This window comes from Temnothorax nylanderi, unplaced genomic scaffold, assembly GCF_030848795.1.
Source record: "Temnothorax nylanderi isolate EJ_2023f unplaced genomic scaffold, tnyl_v1.0 TNYL_tig0030_pilon, whole genome shotgun sequence".
NCBI lineage: Eukaryota > Metazoa > Arthropoda > Insecta > Hymenoptera > Formicidae > Temnothorax > Temnothorax nylanderi.
This window is the reverse complement of record NW_027249092.1, coordinates 1,210,351-1,237,641: the sequence shown is the minus strand read 5'-3', so window position 1 is coordinate 1,237,641 and position 27,291 is coordinate 1,210,351. Positions and strand designations below refer to the sequence as shown.

The following is a 27,291-nucleotide window of genomic DNA, read 5'->3' as shown; positions in this document are numbered from 1 at the left end:
TTTTTATTCCGAATAATTGCATACAATTGTGTTTAATCGAGATATGTATGCATGAAGTTTTCATAGAAAGCACGCACGTTGCGTTCCTTGTAATATTTAAACGAGCCAATATTTCGATCTCTACTCAGTCAAAACAAATATCCGATAACTGCATATTCATTCGAAATTCGGAATAAAACTCGGATGAAACTGGCTTTATAAATGTCGACGAGAACTTCCATAGTATAGGAAAACCATCGGAGACGATTTTTTGTTTGCGATGGACTAACCAACGATGTGCTCGCGTGTCAACGTAACTTATCGCATATGTAGCGTAACGTCCGACTTAAAAATGACGACGCCGGCTATTTGCGAGACATTCGGCGAACAGGGTCTCCGCGGTAAGAGTTTAATATAGCGCGGTCATGAGCCTCGAATTCTGGGCCAATAATGTCATGATTTTGTCGCACCCACTCTTCTTTCCTAGAAACACGCAAAAAACAGAAGAATTGAATCGAATCGTATCATACGAGTTAAATTATTACCTAAAAAGAAATATAATTCTTATTAGTTTTATTATATTTATTTCTAATTTATAGGGTACACGCCTTATTGTGCACTTGTATGTCGTAAAATAAAATAAAATAATATATATGTATAGCAAAAAATAAAATAATTTAATAAAACGTAAGAAATTATAAAGTTTATTCATCTATTTATATCTATCTGCAAAAGGATATCGGTATAGCGGAAACCCATTGTGATTCTACCCAGTAGTTTAGAAAATTTTAACTCTCTCAGCGGAAGAGCGGATGTAAATTTTGCGAACGATGGATGAACGTTGATGTAAAATAAACGAGCATTCGGTGTACTTGACCGTGTTGCAAAAATAATGTAGAGTACCACGCAAAGCGGATTTATGAACAGAAAGCTTAGTGGAACTGGAAATAGCATTGGAAGAATTAAAACCTACTGTAAATTTGATTCAATTTTGTTCTGTGTATTCTAATTTTATATCTTACTACATAATGTTATGCTAATTCAATAGCTATGCTAATTAAACTTACGATTGATAAGATTCCTAATTAATACTTTATCACAAGAAAAGGATTAATAGTTTCTCTATGTCACGTAAGCTCGATTTCTCATACTTTTGCGAAATTGACTGCATTTCGAAATATCGCTAACAATTTGTTACTTCTTTTATGATTTATTTGATTAATTACTCGATTTACAAAATTACTGGCTTTTAATTAACGAGTGTCTAAATGGAAAGTATTTCTTTCGCAAAATGCATATATATATATATACACGATATGATGATATCAATGCTGGGGGCCATATGTTGCATGAATATATCTTTTATATATTACATCATATCTTTTTCATGGGTACTTATCACTTTGCATGACTCACTCTGTGATCAAATAAAACAACACCATTTGATGTTACATAAATGATTTGTATGTTTCTCGATATATAGCTAAATATAAACGTAGACAAATTTTTTTTTATTTTTCATTCTACCAGAAATTATGTCCAATTAGTTTTGCAATCAGAATATCTATTGTATTTTTCCAATGGTGATATCGGTGAGACAGACATCAAGATTAATGACAAAGCGATGATCAATTTTTCTAATAGATAATAGAGGATGTTCCATGGCAATGAAATTGATATCACATCGATTTCGCGTAGAACAGTATCATATAACGGTCGTTAAATGGGCGTTGACTTCCTTTTGTTACATAGAACATTTAGACGGATCATTTTGTCCATTATGAACTTCATTAGATATGACGCGACGTACTTTCGCCAAACTTTCCTTTAGTCAATAAACCGTAACTCATAGCTATAATAAACCGTGATCCTCTTTCTTCCCCGTATTGAATCAACAAATAATTGAATCTATATACAATCTTGAAGCAATCTCTGCATTATATTTTCTATAAAGTTTTATAAATATAATAATATCGAATGTACAATCTAAAGAAACAAAATATATTATTCAATGTAATACTTTTCAAAACGTGATCATAAATATCTAATAAAAAATTTAAAAATTAATATCTTTTTACACAGGTAAATGCATAGCGTTGTGGTTATCACGTGAACGCATTATCTCGTATTATTTCGAAAAATGACATTCTCGTAACGCATAACGCTCCGTTCGTCTGTTGTATAATGAAATCACTAGCTCCCGGAGAGATAATAAAAACTCATTTACGTAATTCCCGCACTCTGCAGTGCATTAAATATTTAAATTACCCGGAAAGGTAGATCCTCTCTCGCCGAGAGGGAGGAAAATCTCGTAATCCGCGGTCTAACCATCGGCAAACGATCCCGACAACTAATCATTTCGATTATCTACGGCAGACACTTAAGCCTCTTTAATCCGCTACTGCTGGTGTCCGACTGAATGTGTCGTGCTTGCGCAAAAACGAATAAAATATTGAAATTTGTTCCGTTCGAGTTGAAAACATTAATTTAACGCTAGAGAGAGAAAATAAGTTATTATTACATCTGAGAGTTTCTTCTTTAAAGAAATACGTATGCAGTAGACACATATATTCTAATGACACTAATACGATTGGATATTCGCCGTACTGACGGATACAGGAGTCAGTAGACACATCGGCATTCGAAGTAAGCAATGTATTCGCGGTTGAGAAAGCCAGGCGGTGTTTCGCAATGTCAAGATACGATTCGATCGAGCAAAGAAGACTGGATGTCGGTCACGTTCCCCTTCACCAATCAGTTGACCAGAACTCAAACTCTGACTCCAATCTGTCGCAAAAGTACATAATCTCTTCGCCGATATTAATATATTTCTTCGCTTATTTCCGAGTATACATTCAGATTTCTAAGTCTCTTTCTTTTGACGGAAATCTCAGTGAACAGTGGATCTATTCTGTAACTCTTAACGATAGTTTCGTTATCGTTATATTTGCGTTGCGCAGATATTATATATATGGTAAAGAAGCTGCGCAACGACAATATAATGAAACTGTCGTTAAGAGTTACAGAATAGGCCCACACATGAATCTAACGATTTAGTGTAGATTCCTTATGTTCCTTACCTATTTGTTATTCATTTGTATTGATCCAAAATATTGTATCAAACATATTTATAAATTTTATATTATTCACATATGGTATAGATTAATCAAGAAACAAGAAATTTGAAAGTGAACTTTTAATTTGTGCTGACTTTTATATAAAGTTGTTTATTCAGCATGTTAAGCTTAATATCGGATTCATAAATTTAAATTTGCAAGTTTATGCAATACGCTTCTATACGTCATCGCCTCTAGATTGCCTCAAGTACGTACGTTTCAGTGTAAAAGGACATTCTCCGGAGTGGAATGTCCTAGATCGAGATCATTATTTAACCGCTCTATATGCCCCAGTGATAGTAAGAATAGAAGTTCAGTGAAATAATGCAAGGACGATAAATCTCCATCATTTTCACACTAAGACAAAGAAGAATTAAGACGAAGTGCATTCAAAATGAATTAGTGCATAAATAAGTGATAGAAAGTAATAGTATAACTGTAATTCTTGAGTACTCCATACAAATTGTGAAACGCTCAAATAACTGTAATTGTTAAATATTAGCCTGACAAATTTTGAATTAAAAATTTTATTATTTATAGGGAAATTTAAAATAACGAAAATTTGAGTTAAATATTAATAACGATACATCTTTCGAAAGCATCAGAAAAAAGAAACAATTTTATAATTTCACAAACATGTACGCATGTTACCAATGCGCGTCCTTCGCGCTAATACCCACGTCTCTAGCGTAAAACAATACTCTATCGACATGTCCCATATCCATGTGGTTATCGGCACTCACCTCGGTTAAAAGAATCAACAGCAGCAGAAGGATGCTGCTGAATTTGGATACTGGTTGTGGAGAGAAGACTTTACGGTCCGTCATCTTCGATGAGTGCGAAATCTACCAACGTCGAAACCTCCTTGTTCTCGGAGCAATCGCTCTTGGTCCACCCTTCACCCAGACACTCACTGACACCTCACGGAATATAACACCCACGAAGACACCTTCGGCGTCCAGTTAAGTAACGAGGAATGCGCGAGGAATGTGCGTGTCACATCGATCGATCGACGGCACTAGGACTTACTTCTTCGAGTCGCGCCGTGCGTGTGGTATCACAAGAAATCGCGTGTCCCACTCCGGGTACCTCGCGGTAACACCTGTTCGGTTGTTTGACAGCTACGCCGGTACCGGAGGTAGTGACGGCGACGATGGCGGAGGAGCCGAGGGATCGCGGTGGCAGGAAGGTCGGCTGCTGCCATATCAGTCGGCGAGCCGCGTGTCGCCGAGCCTTCTGCTTGACTGAAGCTAACGCGTTATCACGAATCCAAAACACCAGGAAACGATGACTCGGTTAATGCGCGACTCTCGCACGTCGCTGCTCTTGGTTCTCAGGCTCCCCTCCTCGGGTCTGGCACATCCGCTGTGTCAGGTGCATCAGAGTTATGTAAATTTCCCGGAATAAAAAAAATTAATGGATCATTTTCCTGCAGTGTCTTAGCGCTCGTTATCCATTAAATTCTGCTTCAACAAATCGCACAGTCCTCGTGCCGGATTGAAGTAGGTCGATTTAGTTTCGAGCATTCAATTTTGTTCTTTTTTTTTTTTAAATCTAGATGTGGAATGCTTCTTGCATTAATTTGATTGTTGCGCAATGTTTCTTTCATATAAAATTACTTTAGAAAACGGAAGCTTAATTGGTACAGACATCTAATATAATTTTCATTACTTTATTACAGCTGCTTTTCACATTTTGACATCTATCTGACGTTGAAAATGTATGTCAACGACCGGTACATATACATAGACGACTATGCTAACAAAGAAAGTATAATAGGCGTGCCTCTCTACTTTATCTCTCGCACATATCGTGTCTTTTTGTTCTGCCTTTCTTCATGTTGTTCTTAAATAGAATACCGGTTCTTTCGCTCATCAGGCACCTTTGTCTTCCTCGATGTTATTCTTGAAGTATGTGACGTAAAGAAATCACATAATACATTAATGTAGTAACGAACCGAAGAAGAATTAGAAAATTACTTTGCTTTCTTATAAAGAAAACATATTGTGTTATTTTTACTTCTATTTTATACTCTCGTTTTTAAATACATTTCTCTCTATCGCATCTGTCTATTCATCGAACGAAAAATGCGATATCATTTCTGGACTGGATTAGTTTCCTCCCTTCGTTACTCCGCGATTTGAATGCTCCGAAGTGTGGAACGGAATAACGAACTAGGGGTTGCACCCTTCGGCGCGGTCAACGTGACAACAATGAGGTAACGAAGCAAGCTTCACAAAACATTGAAAATAGCCGAGAGATTGCTCGGTGATCGGAAACGCGTGATTTTGTCCGGAGAAAGGTCTGTGCCCGATCGATTTTTTCCTTGCACTTATCACTATACAATATACTTTGTTTTAGTTTTTTCGCGATAATATTTAATTATGTCGTTCGACGATGAGATCCTTATTTTACAAAATTTAAAAAATCTCAATAATTCCGACTTTTTTATACATCAAGCTCGTACGTGTGTTCTGCAGCCAATAGATCTCTTCTATCTTGACTTCGCTTCATCCGATGTCGCTGATGAAATACAAGTTCAACCGCACGACGGAAACTTTATATGAAATATGAGTTATGGCTGGATTAGTACTGAGCAGATTAAACCGTTCTGCGGTTTTATGCGTCCACTTACCGAGGAGACTTCCTTCCGTTACTCTATCGCAATTCACGCGCGAAAATATCACGCGTGAGAAGAACCACCGCGCGAAACGTCACAGTTAATGATACGAGGCTATCCCTGAATCATCCATCGGGACGAAAATTATGAGAAACAAGAGATTCCGAGTAGTTAAGCAGAATACAAACGCTCCGTCTTGATTAACAAAGGAGCACACACCTGAGCATTACTCCGAATCCATTGTCTCTGCCGCTCCCTAGGCCCTCATTAAGCCACCGAGGAAGGAGCTACACGCGTCATAAAAGAGAACGAAGCCCGGATTTCAAAATAAACACCGTAAAACAACACCAACTTTCTAATTAAAAGCACAAAAGGAGAGTCTCTCTTATCCGAGGTCACCACCCTAGGGTGTCAATCAGAAACCAGGCCACTGACCGCGCTTCTTCACCCGCCCCGATCACGATTCCTCGACGAGAAAGAGAGCGACATCCCTTAAACGCGCGATCTCGTTCATCAGCGGAGTCGCCGATCCAGCTAGACGTCCGCCTGTCACCTCTGTCATCCTGCGATCCCGGTGAATCCGACTGGGAAACGTCTCAGGAGGTGCGCCAATGCGCCGGTCGCCGCGTGTCAACGTGTCGTGCTCCGAAAACGGACGGAGGCGCGACGGCGAGGAAGGGCCGGGAAATGGGCAGCAAACGAAGCGTTCAGCGTGCTCTCGTACGGCTGTAGGTGCGCACGGTCGACTGGCGCGCTTTCATGACGCCTCACCCGGTGCGGGCCGACCACCAGGGCCAACGGGACCTCGGTTGTTCTCTCGACACTCCACTCGTGGCTACGACCGAGGCAGCGCCAGGCTAAGCCGCTCTTCGCCTTCGCCCCTCACCCCTGCCACCCCGTCCGGCAACCTGGCTGTCTTTCCATTCCGATTCTGGCTCTCTCTCCTACCCACGTCGTCCGTCTCCCTCGCTCCTCCGACCTGGCCTGCTCCGGCTGGTTATCCAACGCAGCCGCCATCACTACTGCATCCGCTGCCTCAACTCCCACCAACTGACGGTCTGCCTTTCCCTTCTAGTTATCGCTCCCTCTCGCTCGCTCTTGTTGCATACATTGTATAAATGTACCTGGTATATGTTATGTACAAACAAGAATGATTCAGTTGTGTGCGAGGAAGCCCAGTAGCGTAGCTACATGACACGAATTAATACATATTGTGAGCAAAACAATTAAGTTCGATTAATCGTGAATGTGTTCTTTTTTATTTTTATAGTGCAATCTTGATACGAATAATCCATAGTATTTACTATGGATGCATCTAATTTCATCTTTTGAAATACTTTGTTAGCAACCTACTAAAAATGGTAGGTATCTATAAAATCTATAAAAATAGTATCTGTAAAATATGCAAATATCATATAATGGGAACGCTAAAGTAGATAGACAACGCTTCCTTTTAAGAAACTTTTCTTAAAACAGTGAGAAGCAATGTTGTTTCAAAGGAGAGTATTGTAGAAGAATATACGTCGTTGTCACCTTGTTAATAACTACAAAATTATTCTAGTCGCATCCATTTTTTAAATTTATTTTATTCCAGCTTATATATATTTCTTTACACTTCTTGTCATATCTTTTCTTTTATTGGTCTCTCAAATGCTAGAATCTATTTAAATTGGCATCTAAAATATATTTATAAAAAGAAGATATATTAGAAAAATATTTTTAATTCAAATAAAATTAAAAATGCAGTTCTCATACACTCTCTCTTCATGCTTTAATTAAGAATTTAAATTCTGTATAGAACTATTATAACTGATATGTTTAGAAATAATTAGATACAATTTCATAAGAAATTTATTTATCAAAAGATTAGATTTGCTTGATGGATATGGTAAATACAGCAATCGATAGCTTCCATTTCTCAATCGCGAAACGCATTGCACGTGTCAACGTCAAACGATAGATGGGAAGGCTCTCCCATAGACCGTGTCAATTCCACGCGATGGCATTTAAATGGATGGCAACGCCTCCGCGGATCTGGAAAATCCCGAACGGCACCTGCGATTTCACAGTCATGTTGACATCGCGCATCTTCTTTTATATCTTTCTTTTCCCCGGGTAACATCATTCCCCGCCCTTCCCTGGCGCACACCCGAAGTAAGGTAAGACTAATACATTCGCATCCCCACGTTCGCTTGTGCGGACACGTCGCTCACACACGCGTAAAATAACGACTACACACATACATCTTCTGTTTCTTCCTTTCTACCGGCATCTCTTGCTACAGCCTCCTTTAACCCTCACCACACTTCGCTGTTCCCCCCGGCCTTTGCCCTCCGCAGCGTTGTTCCTGAACCGACAGTCGCCACCTGATACGTGCGCGCGTGCGCGCGCACACGTGCGTGCACACGTGCATATGCACATACACGTAGACAAATCTCTATCGGTGTATCATCTTTATTCATAGAAATTGTCGCTCTTCTACGCCTACGCAGGTATTCTGTAGCTTTGAAGTCAGAGACGTGGTTAGTATAATTAGTACCCTGCTGTAGGCAACAATAAATATTAGAATTTATAATTACGCGCGTGTTACTTCGAAAAGCCAACAGAAGACGGAAAAATCAATAACATGACAACGACTCAAGTACTTTATCTATTCTGGCGTTTTTATGTCATCTACAATGAAAGCATGAGTATTGCAAATACAGCAGCGTTTCGACAAACTTTCTATATTACGTTTTCTTAAAAATTATCTAGCATGTTGCTAATACAGCAACTTGATGAATAACAAAATAATAAGTCAGTCGACTGTCACTTAGTTGTAGCACGTAGAAAATGCGTTCTAATTTACGTCATCGGAGTCACGTTACTTTCACCGTATCCCTGACATATCTTCTGACACAAAAGTGATACTTAAATGCAAGTATAAATTTGGGAGAAAAGACGCAGCAAATTCATCCTTCTTTCCTACGTTTAATGTGTAAAAAAATTTCCATGTAGATTTAAAAAGAAGTATTAACTGCTATAAATGTAACCATGTAAATTATATTTACAAATTGTTATTAACAATAAATATGACAACGCTAATATGACGCACTTTATCAAAACTAAAAATCACTTTTTAAAAATGCATATAAATGAAATCTACATCGTGGATATGAAGAAACACAGTAAGAATCACGTAGCGAACACAGGAATCTATTTTACATTCTATTATACAATTCTGATAAATAAAATGGTTGTATTAGTGACATCTATTGTCATATTAGCGAGCAACATCATCTTCTACTATGACAATTGTTGGTTGAAGAACGCAAAAGATGAAAAAAATCTATAACTTAATTTATTTATAATCGAGATTTCTTTTTAATAGTAATAAAGTAGAATACTAATAATTCATAAATTTTTATTTTATATTTTTCTTCAACGCTTCTTCTTTAACAGCCGACGGTAAGAGATACTCGTACTTGTGATCCAGAATAAACGCGACGATCAATGAAGCGATTTCGTCATTTTCGTCAATGACAACTATAGCTATATGTTCGACTACCCACATTCAAATAAATATGCATGCCTGCGATAGTATGACGAGGGCAAACTGACGTCAGCAGCAGGTTGAGGTGTCTTTTGTCATCTTTCATCTCTCTTGGTCATGATGTCATCGTCGGCTGTTGGTCCGCAAACCTTTTAAGAAAAAGTCCTCACCAACAGCTCAAGAATTACAAGAAAAATGATCCGCACATCAATTTTTTATGCCTTTTTTTATTTTACACTAAACTATTTTACACTAATAATAAAAAAAATGAAAAAGAATATACTAAATAATTGTTATACAAATGTAATGATTAAATAAAATATATTATTGTCTAACGTCATCAACAATAATTATTGGAATAACTTTGTATTATAAAATTGTAATTTCCTTTATATCTCATTAATAGACTTTTAATTTGACTATATTTACCAGTGATATAAACTATTATAGTTTAAATATAGTATGGAAGGTAAACATAGCGCATTAATTTGTAACAGAATATTTCTTAAAGCTATATATTACATTGACGGAAGTGATTATGGATCAATTTATATTTATCTTGTGTAACTTGATATGTATCGTCATTAAAGCATTTTATAAGCTTTGTTATTACCATAAATCTTGATTTCTAGTTTAGCAGTCACAAGGTTGCATAACGTGAGCGAAAGGAAAGGATAAGCAAGAATTTATACATCCAACAGATCTAAAAGAAGAGTCTTTTGAAGTAACATTGTAATCTCGCACAAAATTTTATGCAAAAATTATATCAAATTGAAATTTGTTTAAAAAATAAGTTTATGTTTCAACAAATCTAAATATATTTGATTTTTCAAACAAATCTCAATGTAAGTAAATAATTGTTTAAATGATATTTTATTGAATCGTTATTTAGAAAATTACAAATTACGAAAAAATATTGTTTAAATTAATTTGATGAAAATTATTGCAATTATTGCAATATTATTAAGCAACATAATAATAATTTTAGAATATTGACGATAGCATTTTGTAGATATAATAATTATGTTAATCTTATTAATTGCATAATGCATCCTTGGATATAAAATTAATGCAAATTCCGTGAATACCTTGGCCAGACAATTTGTGACTTTCTTACAAAATTAATTGAGTGCACTCATATATGACAGAGATGACAATGTTCAGATTGGTAAACACAATTGTTAAACAATTTTTAATCGTATTATTATCCAATTTCACATGTTTTAAATCCAGACAAATCTTATTGAAATTTTTATTGCAATGAAAATCATCGTTGATCTGATCTTGAATTCATTAGACGTCAGGTTTCGTAATATCGATGATCTCTCGATCTTGAAGTACGACGATTGAAGGTTTCCACGGGTCGGGGACACCTAACAATTCGCGATCCATCGCGCATGCGCACGCCCTGGTCCTGTCTACCCACAACGGATTCTGGCGAGTAGCGCAGCAAGTGTATGTAACCAGTCCTGGACGGACGGTCAATCTGGTGTCTTGTGAACCGCTCGCTCGGTCAGGATTGATCGGTTGGATTCGACGCGTGAGCAAAGTCGCCGGGAAGAAAACGAGACGGAGGAAAAAAGTGATCTAACCGGTGTGCAAATTTTGGATTACCCTTTTCTCGCGAGGTAAGAATGGCCACATTTTATAACATCTCTTCAGACTTCTCTAATTGGAAATATGATCTAAATTCGTTTAGTTTTATTTAATGTATTACATTTAATGTATTTAATGTATTTAATATATTTCATTTATTCAATGTATTACGCATAGGTATTTTGTAAATATATCGATTCTGTGTTAAAAGTATTTGTCGAATTGCACGAAAATTTATGTAAATGTATAATAAATTTTTAAACATTTTTAAATTGATAGCACACAGATGGTCATACAGATGCCTTGTTTTAAATTAAATATCGTAAAAAATCAAAAACTGAAAGTATTGCGCATAAATCAGAAGAGCATTTAAATTAATAATAAAAATTATTTAAACAATCTGGACGTGAACAAATAAAGGATAATACATGGTGTAAATAAATTAAATATAATTTACTAATTGCCAGCCGGCGAATTAGCGGCGTCAGAATCGCCAATTAACATTAATTATCTTAGCATAGAAGTGCCTTTGCAATTATGTTTCTGTTTGTATTGAATTACTATTAGTGCGCTACCCGCCGCACTATCGGTCCCATGTAGCAATTAATCTTCCGTCACTGAAAATGCCTCAGTGCCTTTGAATGACTGCAAACAGCGACCGTCATTATGCCGCACATGTCATTGGTTAACACGCCATGATTCCTGATGTTACCAGGTTAAAAAAAGTTCCCTTCAACTCGATGATCGTTTGGAAATTTTCATTCCGACTCGTTATAACGCTCTTAGAATACTTAGTAGAAAATGATTTCTTTCTGAAACTGTTACATGTTGTACAAAACTTTTGTTAAATTTTCATATGTGGGACATGTCATTTTTAAAATTAATTAAAATTAAGTAATTTTATAACTCTAATCTTATATTAGAAGTGAAGATAATTAAAGATATTTCTACGTTTATCTATGAATGTTAAATGCAATGTGTGTGTATATGTGGCGGAAACTTATATTAAAAATTATTTCTGCAACGTCAAATTTAAAAATTATAACGTACAAACTTTTTACATAAACTTTAAGTTTCCACATATTTATTGTGAATTGTATATAAAATATTTTATTATTTCATTAAAGTTAAAATATAATTTTACAAAATAAGCATATTATTTTAATAGGACGTATAAGGAAATCCGATTTTATTTTATAAGAGTCTTCCATAAAACTTAAATTTTCAAATCACGCGACAATATCATATGGAGCAGTTTTTGACACTAATTACATATCCGCAATCGACTGGAACTTGTCTCTTCAAGCATACGTAATACGGTGAGCAGATGATTGGAGATAGGCGGAAGGTCAAATCCCACTTTCCGTCTCCGCGGATCTCTCAGCCATGTTAGGTGCGTTTTAAAGACCACTCAGAATAAATACCAATATGCATAATTCATGCGTCACTACGAATGCTACAACGTTCATTAAGAGCTTCGTAAGCGATGCATTATACATAAGAATAACATTCAAGAATAAATGGGAATTCTTTGACACAGTGCAATATTTTAACACAGTTGTAAATTATCTCATCTTCATTAACGTGATGTTTAATTAAGGAAAACCGACAAGAGCGAATTGTTGAGATAAAACAAAATCGTAACTCTTGAAATTGTTTCTCGTTTTCAATCTACTGTTTTTCTGATTTATCTCTATCGGCTGCGCTATTTGGCAGGCGGCATATTTTTACACGAAATTGACTTGTAAAAAAATTAATAAGACATTTGTACAACTGAAATGAAGAAAAAATGGGGACGAAAGTAGATATAAAAATGGGCGTAAAGCCAAAAACATATTGGCTCATAGCTCATAAAGCTTCTTACCGTTGGGTTGACGCGCCAAAAATACAACCGTATATTTTTTGTCACGTTTTTTTTACGATGTTAGCAAAACAATAAATTTTAGAAATTTTAATTTTATAATATTGCAAAATTTTGTTTAAAGTCGGAACTCCGTTGAGATAAAATTTCCGTAGAAAATTATTCAATTAAAATATGAAATGATATACTGTCATGTTTTTATACGTTTAAATCATTACGGAGCTGGTTAAATCACACGCAGCTGCTGAAAACAGTTAATGGCAATCACGTGCAATTTCATATTGGCACTATGCAGACGCCAAAATTCACGGTTCGTTTGTGCACGTTTGCAAAACAGCATTAACAAGCAATCGTCAAAATGCCATTAAAAATGTACTATTCACGTAAAATGCGCCGACAGAAAATCTGTTAGTCGGGGTGTAAATAACGGCATAAAGGTGGATAGGTTATATTTAAACTGGTTAAACAAAGAACGGGGAATGGCGGCGGACGAAGAAGGAGATGAGAAAGAGAGATGAGATGAGATGAGATTCCGGGCGCCAGTTGGCTGGACCGTTGCCACCCACGTGATGTCAAATGTCATCTTTAAATTTGTATGAGATTGGATTTTATATTTTTTTCTTATCTTTCATACACGTGTACACGCGTAACGTTAACCGATATAATTTATTGATGTTCCAACAAATTACTTGAAAAAGATAGTACTATTTTTAATATTTTTTTCAAATTCGTTGAATATCTTTTTACAACAAAAAATTAAAGATTAAAAAAAGACATAATCAGTAATTTAAGTAATTACATCTTATACCTCGTTTTTTAGCTTTATTTGAAAAGAAAGATTTAAGGTTCAAAATTGAAAAAAATTATATTGTATTTAGCGTATTTAGCGCTAAATTATATTTAGCGAACTATAATCATGACTTTATTATTTCTGTCAACCTCCATAGTTGACAAGAAAATTCGATATTATCTAAACTCATATGTTTACGTGTTGCATTAATCAGACTCGCCAAGACAAACTTGAAACTTTTGTACTCTTTCTTTTTCACACACATGAATGACTATACTTGTACAAAACACCAAGACTTCAGACACGCGAGAACTTCTCTTTGAATCGTGAACTTAATAATCATTCACGCACGTAATCAGCAGTAATATCACGTTTCAATTACATTCGAATTACCGATTCTACATAATACGGTGTAAGAATTTAAATCAATAGTTTCAATATCGAGTACTGTAAGATGAAAAGAAACTTTTTAGCATGACAAAAATTGTAAAATTAATTATCAAAATAAAAAATTAACTCTTCATAGAATAATCTTAAATTTGACAGAACCCATGAAAAGTATCGTAACTATAGAATTTTTTAGAATTATGTGGGAAAATCGTTTTAATCATAGAAGTATCCGAGAGAATACTGTACCTTCATATAATATTTTTATCAATATCGATTTCATAAATATTTCATAAATGTTCTCGGCACAAATATTAGAGAAAAACATTTTATAAATATTTCCAAAATTCAATGAATATCTAATAGGAGAAACTTATTCTATGAGGTTTGTGATATTCGTGTTTATAGTCGTTTGCGCAATTGTGTTGTGAATGCAAACACAGGGGACTTTCTCCCGTTGACACGGTTGTAATTCTGTATCGTTTATATGTTTTCACCATTCCATGTACGTTCAATAAAATCGGCACTATATAATCGGTGTGATGCCGCAATTAATAGTACCAGACATCAGATATCGTTGTGTAAGATATATTTGGATGTAATACGTAGGACAGTAGCGTTCGTACCGCAGCATTACAGAAACGTTGCGACGTATCAATATACCAGCAGTAACGACGTAACATAATCACGCAGTTGCAACACGATCTCTTATAGTGTTTAGAATAGTAATGCACTTCTTCGTACTCTAGTTCCTTTCTTCTCCGAGTGATTCTTATTTATTCTCCAGGAATAGAGAATTCATTCTTTAAAATAAAATATTGTTAACATGTTGATACATAATCGCACGTTAAATTTTGAATTTTGATAATCTTGACTGTTGCAAATCTGTAAATCACTTCGTTCGAAAGTATTTCGCTATTTTACAATCGAATTTCGCCTCTTCGAGACGAAAATACATATGATCTCGTAGCCTTCCGACATGGTTTATTTTATTTACAAATTGTATACATCTGTGAAAAGCTCTCGCCGTGAAATAGAGCATATGAGTCACGGATTTGTTCTCGCTCGTAACACGCTTTAAAATACTTCTTATATTGATGCCAGCACAATCAATCTAATTTCGTCGAATTGGCCAGCAAGATAAATCTTTCTACAGCTTTTATACTTATTAGCTCTATTTCATAATTTATTTTAGTTTCTCTTCTTGCTTGATCAATTGAATTTTATCGCACTGATTTTGGAAATTATGTTCGTTTATAATCCGATGAAGTAGCTTGACGTAATACAGAAAAGAATTAAAATTACTGCGATATTCGTTATACGTTATAAAATACGCACGTTAACGAAAGCGATAACATTTAATCTTTCAATCTTTGGATTTTATATTAACGTGATCTATAGGGAAGAATATCGCGTTTCTGTCAATAAAAAGAAGCATATCAAATTTTTTGATAGATCGCATTGTGGGTTAACAGCGATATAAGGTAGTGTAAATGATTTTTTTGTTTCTCCTCTCACTGCACGCAAGCTCTTTATATTTAAACGAGATGAAAGTGATTGCGCAAGAATCGCGATCAGTAACGCGCAGGTGCATTTTGCAAGCTGAAATTATTACTCCACCACCCGATGGCCAAGAATACATTTGCGTGAATGCAAATTAGATTCACAATTAAAAAGACGGGCAAATAAAACATCGCGACTGGCGGGATGAAAGCTCTATATCTATCGGATCTTAAGCGCTAACTCGAGCAGAGTCACGATTAGGTAGCCTTCTTGGAATTAAACGAATCGCAGTCATCGTCGTTTCGATTGACACGATAGCCTTGGAGGGCACGATACAATGTCACTGACGATGACCGGCTAACTGTCTGCTTAAAGCAGTTACATCGTCCGTTATCAGTGGCGTAACGTTGCGGTTGACAAATGTACGATCACACGAAAAGCATTTAGAATTCCAATTTAGGCTTCTGATTGTATTGTTTAAAAACTGCATTTATTTTATCATTTTATGGACTATTATCCGCCCTTCACGTATATTTTGCAAACATGGTACAGCCATTATTATCACGATAAATTAACTTTATATCATACGATTTCTTTTTCTATCGAGCAACTCGTCACATTTTAATTACGCCACTGCAACCGATACTGCTTATTCGAGCTGATCAAGTAGTTACGTGTGCTCTATATTAAACAGGAATGACGCGGTGTGCTTTGAAGTCAACTTATAACGCCGTCTGAAAACGAAATTGTGCGATAAAATCCGAGTATGAATGGTCTCGTTATCGCCTTTTTTGCTCTTGAATTCTTTCACAAATATATCTACTGTAATTACGCGTATTATTTATAAACATTATGTCACACACATCACTAACAGTGATATATTATAACAAATCACCAAAATTACAAAATATATAGCAAAAATATAATCTTTTGTACACTAATCATTACGATGTTAATGTGTATAAGTTTTATATGTATATATATGTAGATATATACACATATACATAAATTAATAATGCATCCACTTTGTTAATACTCGAAATAGTTTATATGTTGTCATCATTGTTGATACGTCTGTCTTTCCTGGGAGTAAACTGTCTTTAATGGTAATCTTGATAATACGAGTGCAGTGTCATTAAGAACTCGTATATCACAATCAAGGCGATATTCGACTCGCGATCTCGCGAAGGCATGCACAATACTGTAATTGACCTTGATCTGCATTTAACTGACCTTGGACCAATTCGCCCAAACTCGCCTCCAATAAGAGGCGCCTGCTATTACCAAATTTGGATCGCAACTTTTTCTTTCTTCTTGTATTACGATTGATTACCAGAGTTACTTGCGCAATAGTCGCTAGAATACACATTCCAGAAACGGTCCCGACTAACACCGTGCGTTTCGAGGTTTTGGAGGAGATCATATGAATGCGTACCTCTTTAGCTGCCGATTCTTGGAAGGCCTCCTTGGCCCCCTGGCCTCATTCGCATTGGTGCCTCCACCGGAATAAGTATGAGACCATTTCCGCCGATTTTGTTCCCAGAAACTGATCTCATCCCTTTATCTGGTCTCATATATTTTGAACGGATCAGTTTTCACAGAATATTATCGCTTTAACGTCGCTTTCATAACGCGAACGTTTCGTAATGTGCGTGAAATGTAAAATAAAATTTAAGTCTATGCATATTTTTCTCGAAAAAATTTTGTCAAATCGCCAACGGTACGTTGAGAAACTGCTTTTACGACTAAGATAAAAATCGTGCATGCGCGACGGAAATCAGGAACCTACACCCACTCGAGCCTAAAACTGGCCGGCCTGGTCACGGTTGTTGCGCGAGTCTTGTAAACCGGCTTCGAGTGGTGCGAAAGTTTCTGCGAAAGTCCATAGCTCTCTACAGAGATCCGAATCCTCTAATATCAATTCTATTTATAACTTCACACTTCTATAAGTAGCGCGTTGCAGCAAGAAATATCTTATCCAATCCATGTCTATGCTGCCGGCGCGTCGTTCCAGTTACTCGACATGTTCCAGTACTCGACATGTTCCAGAGATCTTGTTATACCTAAATATTCATAATGAGACAGATTAATGATAGGTTACAATAAAATTAATTGAGACACCAATCAACGCCTTCCTCGTTATCCGTTATAGATTTCGTGAGGCAGGGCTTAAGAGGAACACAATGTCAGCAGCCGTGAGGGAGCGAACGTCGACGCACACCAGCAGAAAGATTGTGAGTCATGGCGGTCCTATATCTGGCCACAGAGACGGAGCAGCCACGGCCAGCAGCCTCGAAAACAACTTGGGTAAACCTTTAAATGTGCCACCAGAGGTGTAACTCTATCCATCCGTTGTTCATTTCCGCTCCTCTCTTTTTCTGTCGAACGAGTCCGCGATCATTTTACTCACAATGTTTTCATAGCAAATTTTAGGGACTAAATTAGTTACGCGCGCGACACGAACAATTTATCAAACTTTTGATGATGTAATTATCTTGAGTTTTCCTCTCCACTGCTGATTGATAGTGATACTCTTGAAACAAAATTTATGTAATGCGTTTAAAATTGTATCTAAAGTGATATAAAAGACTAATGTTAAATGTGATAACATTTTAATTAAGGTCGATCGTAATCGTTTATTAGATACTCGGACTCATTTTCTCATCTCTATTCTTCGTTAAAACACCGATGGCGTGTTAAATTGATTTATTCGGCTCTTTCAGACGCACTTCTCGAGGATCTGCAGACGAGTGTTTCGAGAAGTGCTACTCCTAGCCGAGACAGAACACTCTTGCCCCAAGTCGAATATAGGGTAGCTGCCAACCCTACCAGAGTGATCTCGGAGGGCAGGTGAGAGAACAACAAGTTATACGATAATCCGTAATGGTGCATCACTTACGCAATTAGTGTCCTTTCAAATGTAAAAATACATTATAATAAATATTCGGATTAAAAATTATTTTTCAGACCCATGTCTCCGTCTCGTTCGAAAGTGACTACCACTGAAAAATTCGTTAGTACCGGTCCAACTGGAACGGCAAGCGGTATCCCGGGCCTGGAACATCTGGACGCGGAGCTGCAAGATGTGAGTTCTTAAACTGAAATGACGCGTTATTAGAATATCGTAAGCTAAATTCGATACTGTTTATTCGATACATTGGAAAGTATAATATCAAGGCCCATATTAATTTGAAAACAATTCTGGACTTATACAGTTCTAGAGAGAAATCTTATTGCACGAATAAGTCTCTTTTCTGAAAAATGTTATAGTTTTGCAAGGTTTCTTGTCATTTGGTATCATTTAATATCACATTACTCTACTTCGCAAATAAATAAATACACATTTACAATTAATTGAAGATCATATAAAAGAAACATATAAAAACCAAATCTAAAGTGTGAGTTATAGTTTCCTTATTATTGCTGGGGTGAAAAATGGATAATAGCCCAGGGATAAAATCTAGGAACACAGGAAAGAACGATAATCACGCATCGGATGAAATCACGTCGACGTCGACGGTCCTGGTTCTTAAACAAAAAAACGAATGCGTTGCGTGATTAATGCATGCAAGAAACTAGTTTCGCATGCCGCCATGCTCATGCGCCCTTGCCGAGCTCGCTGGATGTGCTGTTGAACAGAAAACGACTATTTCGATCATCTGATGTTAATTGAGTGAAGCTACTTAACAGCACATAAAAAATCTTGGTACTTGAAATGACCGAGCCAAAAGCACGAATTCGACAACACGAACTGTATTATTTAACTAATATACAATTTTCTCAAGATTCTCGAGTCGGAAAAAAATTATAATATTTAATTTTAATCAATTTAATCAATTTAAAGATTTATTTATGTATTTTTTATATCTCGAACAAAAATATAAAATTAGATATTTGTGGCCAATATGCATACAGTTTAGCTATTTCAAAGTCGTAAATAAATAAAATATTTTTATTCCAAGAAATAAATATAAGAATTAATATTATTCATTGCGGTAAAACGTAGATCAATAGAAAATCGATTAGCATCAGTAAATCGTACCGCGTGTTCATTTATCAGCAACATTAATCAACGACATTATTATTAACAGCGGATCTATACAACACCCGCCGTACTATATAAATCAGGCGCAATAGATTGTTAGATGCAAAGTGTATGAAATCACTTCCACGTTAACGTTCACCGAGCTTTATGCGTCCCGCTGGACGCTGCGGCTCCAATTATACGCCACGCAGATTGCATCGTTCATGCATTTGCCCCCGGGTTGCAAATGCCAGTGCATCTAGCGAATGTTCAATGCTGCCTCTCGCTACATTAGACACCGTGAGGAATAAGCCAGATCACTTTTATATTTGAAATCGCCATGTCCCCTAGAATCGATCTGGTATTGAGCAAAAATAGATCGTCGGTCGTGTAATTGCATTGTAATAGTCGCCCGCTCAGCTGTCTAATTTGAAGCCAAATTATGATCGCTCGATGACCGTAATTACGCCACTCCCTCACTTTCGTATTTATCCATTGACCTTTAGCCTTCACGCGAAGTTTCGAAGAATGTTTTAATAAATGAGGAGGAGAATAATGGAGAAAAATTAAACGGCAAAATGTTAATACAAATTTCAGATTTTATTTTTATAATTATTGTAAAAATTAAAATCTGTCCTCCTTTTTTCTATTAATTTTCTAATATATACACGACGGTATCTTTTACGATTTAAATGCACGATGTGGCGTGACTCCTCACTTTCTAAAATACTTGCGAATAACGAAACATTCCTCGTACGTTCTCATGATTTTGGCCCTGGTCTTCTGACCAGATAAGAGAGAAAATGGAGAAATGCGTTAAAACGTTCTGCTAGGTAATGATGTTCGAGACAGCTACGTAATTGTAGTAATAATATTACCATTTTACGCGATATACTGAACATTAGACGCATCACGGCGAGGCACAGAATCAGTCTTGCGTGTAACGGGGGCCCCGAGGTAGGTAATTGCAGCGTTCGCTAGTCGTATGGCTTGTAATCCGACGTTCAATGAAAATAAATTGGTTTGCTCTTACACTCCTTGCACACCAGCCGGATATATGTTCAAACTAATGGGCTTCAAGATCTTTAAGCGACACTGTCTATCATCATCTGCAACGGTATATAGAATGTAACGAAATAATCTTTAAAATTTCCATATGTCTTATTTGCATATTCTTGCAGTTCGTGAAATCATGTGCTAAAGTCATGTATTAAAGATCATACGCAAAGTAGCTCACGATGCGCGTGCATATATTCAGATAAAAAATAGAGAATTATAATTTATTTAAGATCGAAATATAATTTATTCTATATACGTAATATTCTGGTAACTCCACTGCATAGCTGGATTTTGCAGTTGAAACAATCCTCGACCGTGAGTTGCTCCGCGGAATTCAGATGTTGTTACCGATCCGCCCATGCGTTTTACACGTGGGACAGTCGTAATCAGAGTCTTATAAGGAGAGTCCGGCGCTGACGCTGCCCACGCATTACTCGCACTAATTTGTTACGATCGGATCGTTGCTATAAAAACGGATGACCTGAATGCCTATGCATACAAATGCGAGATTCTGCATTCGTGACGTTCATCTTCTTGCGCTTGCAGGTCCAACCCGGTCAAACTAAAACGGTAGCCTACAAGCAAGTGTCGTACCACTACAATAAGGATTTGGACGGGAAACCAGGTGAGGAAAATCCACGTTTTTTATTAAATTATACACACGACGCGAGTAATTTAACAAATAAAATATAATTATGTAATATTGCTGAGTATTGTGCTGTGTACGTAGCTATAGAGCATCCCGTAGAGTTTAGCGTACTGTCGCTGTAGCAAAGCGGATTCTTATCGGATTCCTTGAACTAACCGAGACAAGTAACACCGCGGAGTCGCGGTGAATAGCTCGCGAACGTGAAACGATCAAGGAAGGTAGGGGAGCCGGTTGCTCGTGTCACGCCTTTTAAGGCGCGCAACGGCCTTGCTGGTTTACGGTTAATTGATAATGAAAAAATCGGGTGGATCGAATTTGAGCGTTATTCGCATCTTCAGCGCGATTCTAGCTCCTACACGACGCGAAGAATATTATAATCGCGAAATATAAGCGCGATATCACGTCGCGCTCATATTTCAGTTATCGTTGCTTTCGAAAGAAAGCAAACAGGGACTGAAGTTCTGAAAAGTCGCGTCTCGTATTTTCATAAAATTTTTAGTAAAGATATTCTCAAATATATACGTGTGGAAGAATTCTTAACACAAATAAAAACTTTGATAAAAGCGATGTTGAAATAATGGGTGAATGTTTAAATTGTTTAAATTAGAGGGTATCTTCAGAAATTTGGTATTTTTATACAAACATATTTTCGCCTCATTACATAAGCGAAGCGATCATCCATCACCTCGTACTTTTCGTGCAAAGTACAAATATTACCTACGTTTCTCCATCATTAAATTTTATCCGCGCCAAAAATCTTTTCAAATACATTCGTTTGCGTCAATTTTTGAGCATTCTCGTTGAATATTACGAAAATCGAAGAGGTGGGAGACTTTCTCGAAACTTTATTCATCTCCGCTGTAAAGAAGCATGTTGGGAGCAAGAAGGTCTTCCCTGTATCTCTGTATTTGGCAGAGACGGCACGGTCGTAGCTCATGTTCTTTGCGGTCACGCATAACACACAAGCGTAGCCATATTAGGACCGCTTATGGCAGAAGGCTGACCCGATTTCTTCGTATCTCCGCTGCTCTCCCGAAAGAAAGAATGAAAGGTAAGAGAGAAAGACCGCGGGGGAGGTGTAGAGCTAGTAGAGGATAGACTCAAGTTACATACTGGAAGGACAAGGACTGTTGGTGAGAATATTCGTTGTGACCAGAGATATTCGTACCAGCCAATAAAATCTACTATTGGAGTAGTTAACGTTATGACTCTCATAAGATCAAAACAACAATGTAAATCACTGCAACTTATTGGCACTTTATTATTTCGTGTACTTTATTATAAATTGACATTAATTTAGGAATTTTGATTACTCTGTTATTCTAAACTTATTATCGCGGTTTTGACAATCACAATGATAATGTACTCGTTGATTTATTGTTCTAGATTCATGGGTCATATCAGAAAGCAAACAGCCTCTCACTGGCGCGCCCTTGATGTAAGTACACAATTCTGTTTCTCGTAAGATCCAAAATACCTTCGTTTTCTGAATGGATGCCAAGCGACTCGGTCAAGTAACATATATTTTAAAATAGAAATAAACTTATACATTTCTCAATTGCATGTAATTTATGTGAAAGAAATTTATTGCAGACGATGCAAATGATTCGTCTACTATTTTAGTAGTTAAGTAACCGCTACAGTACTGTACTTAACTACTTATTTTTATAACTACTAAAATTTCGAAATATATAAATGTACAATAAATTAATATGTAGTATAAATGTAAAAAGTGTGTAGTATGCAGTACAAATGTAAAAAAAATTAATATTTACAGGGACGACAGCCATGAAAGAACTTATGAGGAGACTAAAAGTTCAGCGAGTCCATATTCATATCAAAGTCCAGAACCGATTATTAAAAAATCAGTTGTCAATAGAGAATTGGTGAGTACAATTATACCATTACGAATATTTTCAAACATCGATTCGTCGATGTTTTTAAGTAATATTAAATAAAATGGACAATTAGCGTTAATATAATTATATTTATTAGGTCTATGGTGACAGCTCGTCTCGTTCGAAACAAACTTCCCCTTTACCAGGAACTCAGAGAGATGTCAAGTTTGTTCACGAAACCAGTACGTAATTTATATAAAATTATAACTATTTTCCAAATTTTGACATTCAAAGTAAACGAACGACTTTTCCTAAGATTATCAAACTGAACCACGACCGACTCAAAGCACGCAAGAATACATCGAGTATACCGTACCGGTCTCGTCAAGTCCATCGATACCGATCAATCTGACACCCGGTCCCAACACAAAAGTGACCACCACCATCAAGACGTACACCTACGAACTACCGGGATCGCCGGAGACGTATCTACCAGGTGGCAGCGTGCCAGGGAGTGTCGTGCTGCCCGGTGATCAAACGATCACGTACACCCTACCAAGAACCAGCGGAACCGCCACTACAGACAAGATGGTCACCTATCAGACCGTGACGGATGTACCGGGACATCCTGGCACGCCGATCAGATATTCGCCGACCGATGTTACTGAGAAGTCGAAAATCATGCACAAGGAGGCGAAGTTCTATCGCGAGGAGCACCATGGCCAACCGACACAGCCTTCCTATTATCGCAGCGCTCCGCCGACGAACTTGGAGACCAAGACCACCGTGAGCGAGAAGTATTACCATGTCGACGGTAATTTTCCTAATGGTCACGGACCGGGTGATCGTCCGGACTATTCTACGACTATATATCAAAATCAACCGCCTGCCGTAAGCGAAACGCACACCAGAACCGTTAATCGATTCGAAGAATATAGATCTGGTAGATCACCGTCCAGCGGACGTTATCCCGACAAACCAGACACTCCGACCAGGATTTATAAATTCTCGAATACTACGACGACAGTACCGCCGAACAAGAACGCCGACGACCACGAGGTTCTCCTGCCGAGACCGTTTCCAACTGGTACTCAAGTATATCCCGCTAAGCCGATTACCAATGGCGAAGGCCCACCGACGAAACTGGAGGACCTCATGGCTTCGTTCTCTGATTCTGAGGTAAAGTAATTGATACTATATTATTTGCATGATAACAGTTCTATGTATGTATTTCATTTGTTCAGCGAGAGGTATTGGACGATATAGAGAGGCAAGAGCGTAAGAGCAAAAGGGAATCATCGGCTACGAAGAAAAAAGAAGTTGATTTTGTCCCGCATACACCACCAAAAGTCAAAAGCAAGAATGTTGCTGGGCCGCCAGTCTATTATCCTCCTGGTTCGGCGGAATTCACCAAGAAAGAAGAATCTGGCGCAGCCATGTCACAAGCTAGCGTAAGTCATTATATGACTTTATGTGGGAAATACTTAATGTATTATATGATCCTAAATTCGCGATATTTTATTATTTGATCTTCTTATTCATTATTTTTTTCAGGGAGGGTGGGAAAAGGCTAGCGGAAAATACGAGTACGAGGCTTCTAGCAAAAGTAAAAGCAAAAGTAGCAAAGGAGGTGCCGTTGTCCCAGTTTGTCTCCCGTTATGCTGCGCGTTGCCATGCGTCATTATGTAACTTATTATTATATTAACAAATTAATTATATTATATTAACAATTAATGAAGCACATGACATACACACACACGCGATATACATTTGTTATCATAATATAATTAAAAGAAATTAGAGAAGTTAATGCAAAAATAAGTGTAGTCTTACAATTAGAGCAGAGTTTTATAAATTTCATAATTTTTCCTTGCCAATATAAGGTTCGTTCACTTGACTTGCACGTTACGCTTTTTCTTCTTTCTTTCTTTTTCTCTCTTTGCTTGCGTTTGTTTATTCCCAATAACTCTCAATGTGAATAAACGAACGCAGGCTTTAAGTCATATCTATTTCACTTTGCAGTTCGTATGTGTTAATATTTAATATATGATACGTTATGTAATAAGCAAGTAATCAAAACAAATCGTGCTGTTACATGACAGTGAACATCGTTAATGCGTTATGTTAACATATTTAGAAATATAGCAGGAATATTTTGGGAAGCTATTTATTTTATTTTTATTATTACAAGTATTATTTTTCTCAGTGGAAAATTTTAAAAAATTTTTTTATGTACTGCAGTATAACATTTGTTATAATAGAATGTAGATATAATACGAAATGTTATATCTAGTGCCTTCTGTACATTTTTCACGTTTAATATTACATATTTAAAGAAAATAAATAATAAAATTAATTAATAGCACATAATAAATTATTTTATTAATAAATTAAAATTTTATTAATGCGTAAATATTTTTTTGTATTTTTATTCACATTGCCTGCTGCAATGTATATCTTTCATGCGAAAAACGTAAATTATACACCATAGCATTGGCAATTAACTATCTAAATCAAACTGTAAAATATTCTTATTTTTCAAAACAGTAAAATTCCTTAACACTTAACAAATAAATTTTATTAATGTCATTTTATATACAAAATATATTAAACTTTAAATTATCTATAAATTATTTCTTAAAAAACTGACTTGCTAAAAATAAAAAATAAAGTGAATAAATCAAATATTGTAACAAGTAGGATAAATAAATTTTAATTAACTATACTACCGTGAATTATGGTGCTATAATAATTTTAGTACATAAGAAAGAACCATGTAAAATGGAAAATATCACTGCTAGAACTATCATGCACATACCATTGTATATGGCTATAAATATTATCTGTAATTATATGTAAAAATTGTCATATCATGACATATAACATTGCGTTGCATATGTATCAATGTATGGTAATAATAGGTTGTATTTTAATAAATTTACTGTCGTTTCTAAACAATATTTTTCCATACATGCGCTTCGTCCACATATACACATTTATTTTCCAGAAAAAATTTCTTTTAATAAAAATAAACTGCATATACTATAGCCGCGCAAAATATAGTATCCTGAAAAATAACATTCAATTAAGTCAGAAAGAACATAAAAATAAGATATCTGGACATTGTACGAATGTACGAGTAAGTCGAACTAAAACATTTATCTCTTTCTTACATTAATAAAGCTATCACAGGCATATGTATCAGCTTCTGCATCCCAAATACATCTTGTACCTATTTTTACACCAGCACCATGTTGCTGTCCCAAAACCACGTTAACAATATATTTGTACCTCTTAAACTGTAAGTCTGTAAATATATCAAAAAGTTGTCAAATAAATATTCATACAGAACTTCAAGTATAATAATAATTAATATAAAATTAAATTGTACATGCACATATAAAAAAGATAAGCATTACCTTTCATTTTTCTTTTAATAATATCCGCTATATCTTTAGTCCATTGAGTAGCTGCCTGGGCATCATATGATTTCGTAGCGAGTTGATCAAACAGCACATCATGTATTATCTCCTTCGCACTTAGAGGCTTAAACCTATGTTAAAGGCATAAAAATTTAGACTCTAACAAAATGCTATGAACTATGTTAAATATACCATCAGTTTCACTAAGTTCTGTTAATTACTAAAGAATAAATTAATCTTATAATTCTGTCACGCAAACTATACTATTCGTGAACATAAGATAAATCGACGTACGTACTTTTCGTGAAGATGTGGTCGAATTTGATAAACCGGTTGCTGAGCTGTCTCCTCATCATCCTCGAGAGTTTCCAAATTCACGTGTTTCTTTTCTTCCTCCTCCTGTACTATGTCCACTGCTTCTTGCACCGGGTTATGTCTCACAGAATGTTGCATTCGCTTCGCCTCTGCCATTTATGATATTGGATAATTTCCCGTCAGATCATCCCACTGATCGTGGGCATGTTCCAAGTTGTTTATATCTACAATGGCAATTGGCAACCAGTGGCAACAATATCACATAAGACAAAACATAACCAATAAAGATCCAGCATGCCTATACATTTTGCTATAGTATGTACACGTTAAGCTAGGTATAGGACCAGGACGATGAGGGAAAAGGAGGCAAACATCGGACAATTTTTATCCTTTACTACGCTCAACGATTTGACATGGGAATGTATGGAACAAACAACTGAACATACAGGGTCATGTTCCAAAACTCACTCTAGTTAACTAAAATGCTATAGTGTACGTGACGTAAACTATAGATTTTAGTGACTCTGGTGTTCATAAGTTCTTATCAAATTATTCTTTAAAAAGAGAATAATATTTAATATTTCCTGTGAAAACATTGCT

At 36.2% G+C, this 27,291-nt stretch overlaps 3 protein-coding genes and 1 long non-coding RNA gene across 9 annotated transcripts in view; 1 reads left to right on the top strand and 3 right to left on the bottom strand.

Moving 5' to 3' along the window:
- Ptp10d (Protein tyrosine phosphatase 10D) overlaps positions 1 to 6,711 on the bottom strand; it is a 34,438-nt gene extending 27,727 nt beyond the window's left edge. For 2 of the 6 annotated variants that reach the window (XM_071702475.1, XM_071702474.1), the window contains exon 1: positions 3,839 to 6,710. In XM_071702475.1, the coding sequence (XP_071558576.1) occupies positions 3,839 to 3,922 (84 nt within the window). In that variant the 5' untranslated portion in view covers positions 3,923 to 6,710. Of the gene's footprint in view, positions 1 to 3,838 lie in introns of all 6 variants that reach the window. The other 4 variants (XM_071702472.1, XM_071702473.1, XM_071702477.1 and 1 more) reach the window with 4 other exon arrangements.
- LOC139770494 (uncharacterized) overlaps positions 1 to 27,291 on the bottom strand; it is a 189,728-nt gene that overhangs the window by 27,727 nt on the left and 134,710 nt on the right. The window lies entirely within an intron of this gene.
- LOC139770483 (uncharacterized) lies at positions 10,698 to 26,305 on the top strand. Its single transcript, XM_071702466.1, has 11 exons — positions 10,698 to 10,875; positions 17,537 to 17,691; positions 18,108 to 18,234; positions 18,352 to 18,469; positions 21,014 to 21,092; positions 22,503 to 22,554; positions 22,894 to 23,002; positions 23,112 to 23,196; positions 23,271 to 24,133; positions 24,199 to 24,405; positions 24,509 to 26,305. Exons 2-11 carry the CDS (start codon positions 17,568 to 17,570, stop codon positions 24,641 to 24,643), a joined length of 1,899 nt encoding a protein of 632 aa, XP_071558567.1. The 5' UTR covers positions 10,698 to 10,875; positions 17,537 to 17,567; the 3' UTR covers positions 24,644 to 26,305.
- Positions 25,862 to 27,159, bottom strand: LOC139770486 (dynein light chain Tctex-type protein 2B). The gene is made up of 4 exons (XM_071702470.1): positions 26,675 to 27,159; positions 26,374 to 26,507; positions 26,128 to 26,261; positions 25,862 to 26,021 (listed from the first exon to the last, which is right to left on the bottom strand). The coding sequence occupies exons 1-4, from the start codon at positions 26,845 to 26,847 to the stop codon at positions 25,974 to 25,976; spliced, it is 489 nt and encodes a 162-aa protein (XP_071558571.1). The 5' UTR covers positions 26,848 to 27,159; the 3' UTR covers positions 25,862 to 25,973.

Coding starts and splice junctions, on each gene's coding strand:
- LOC139770483 (XM_071702466.1), top strand. CDS start 17,568: ATGTCAGCAGCCGTGAGGGAGCGAACGTCGACGCACACCAGCAGAAAG. Junction 21,093..22,502: donor GGATTTGGACGGGAAACCAG/GTGAGGAAAATC, acceptor TTATTGTTCTAG/ATTCATGGGTCATATCAGAA. Junction 24,134..24,198: donor CTTCGTTCTCTGATTCTGAG/GTAAAGTAATTG, acceptor TCATTTGTTCAG/CGAGAGGTATTGGACGATAT.
- LOC139770486 (XM_071702470.1), bottom strand. CDS start 26,847: ATGGCAGAGGCGAAGCGAATGCAACATTCTGTGAGACATAACCCGGTG. Junction 26,508..26,674: donor CGACCACATCTTCACGAAAA/GTACGTACGTCG, acceptor CCTTTAACATAG/GTTTAAGCCTCTAAGTGCGA. Junction 26,262..26,373: donor TATTAAAAGAAAAATGAAAG/GTAATGCTTATC, acceptor ATATATTTACAG/ACTTACAGTTTAAGAGGTAC.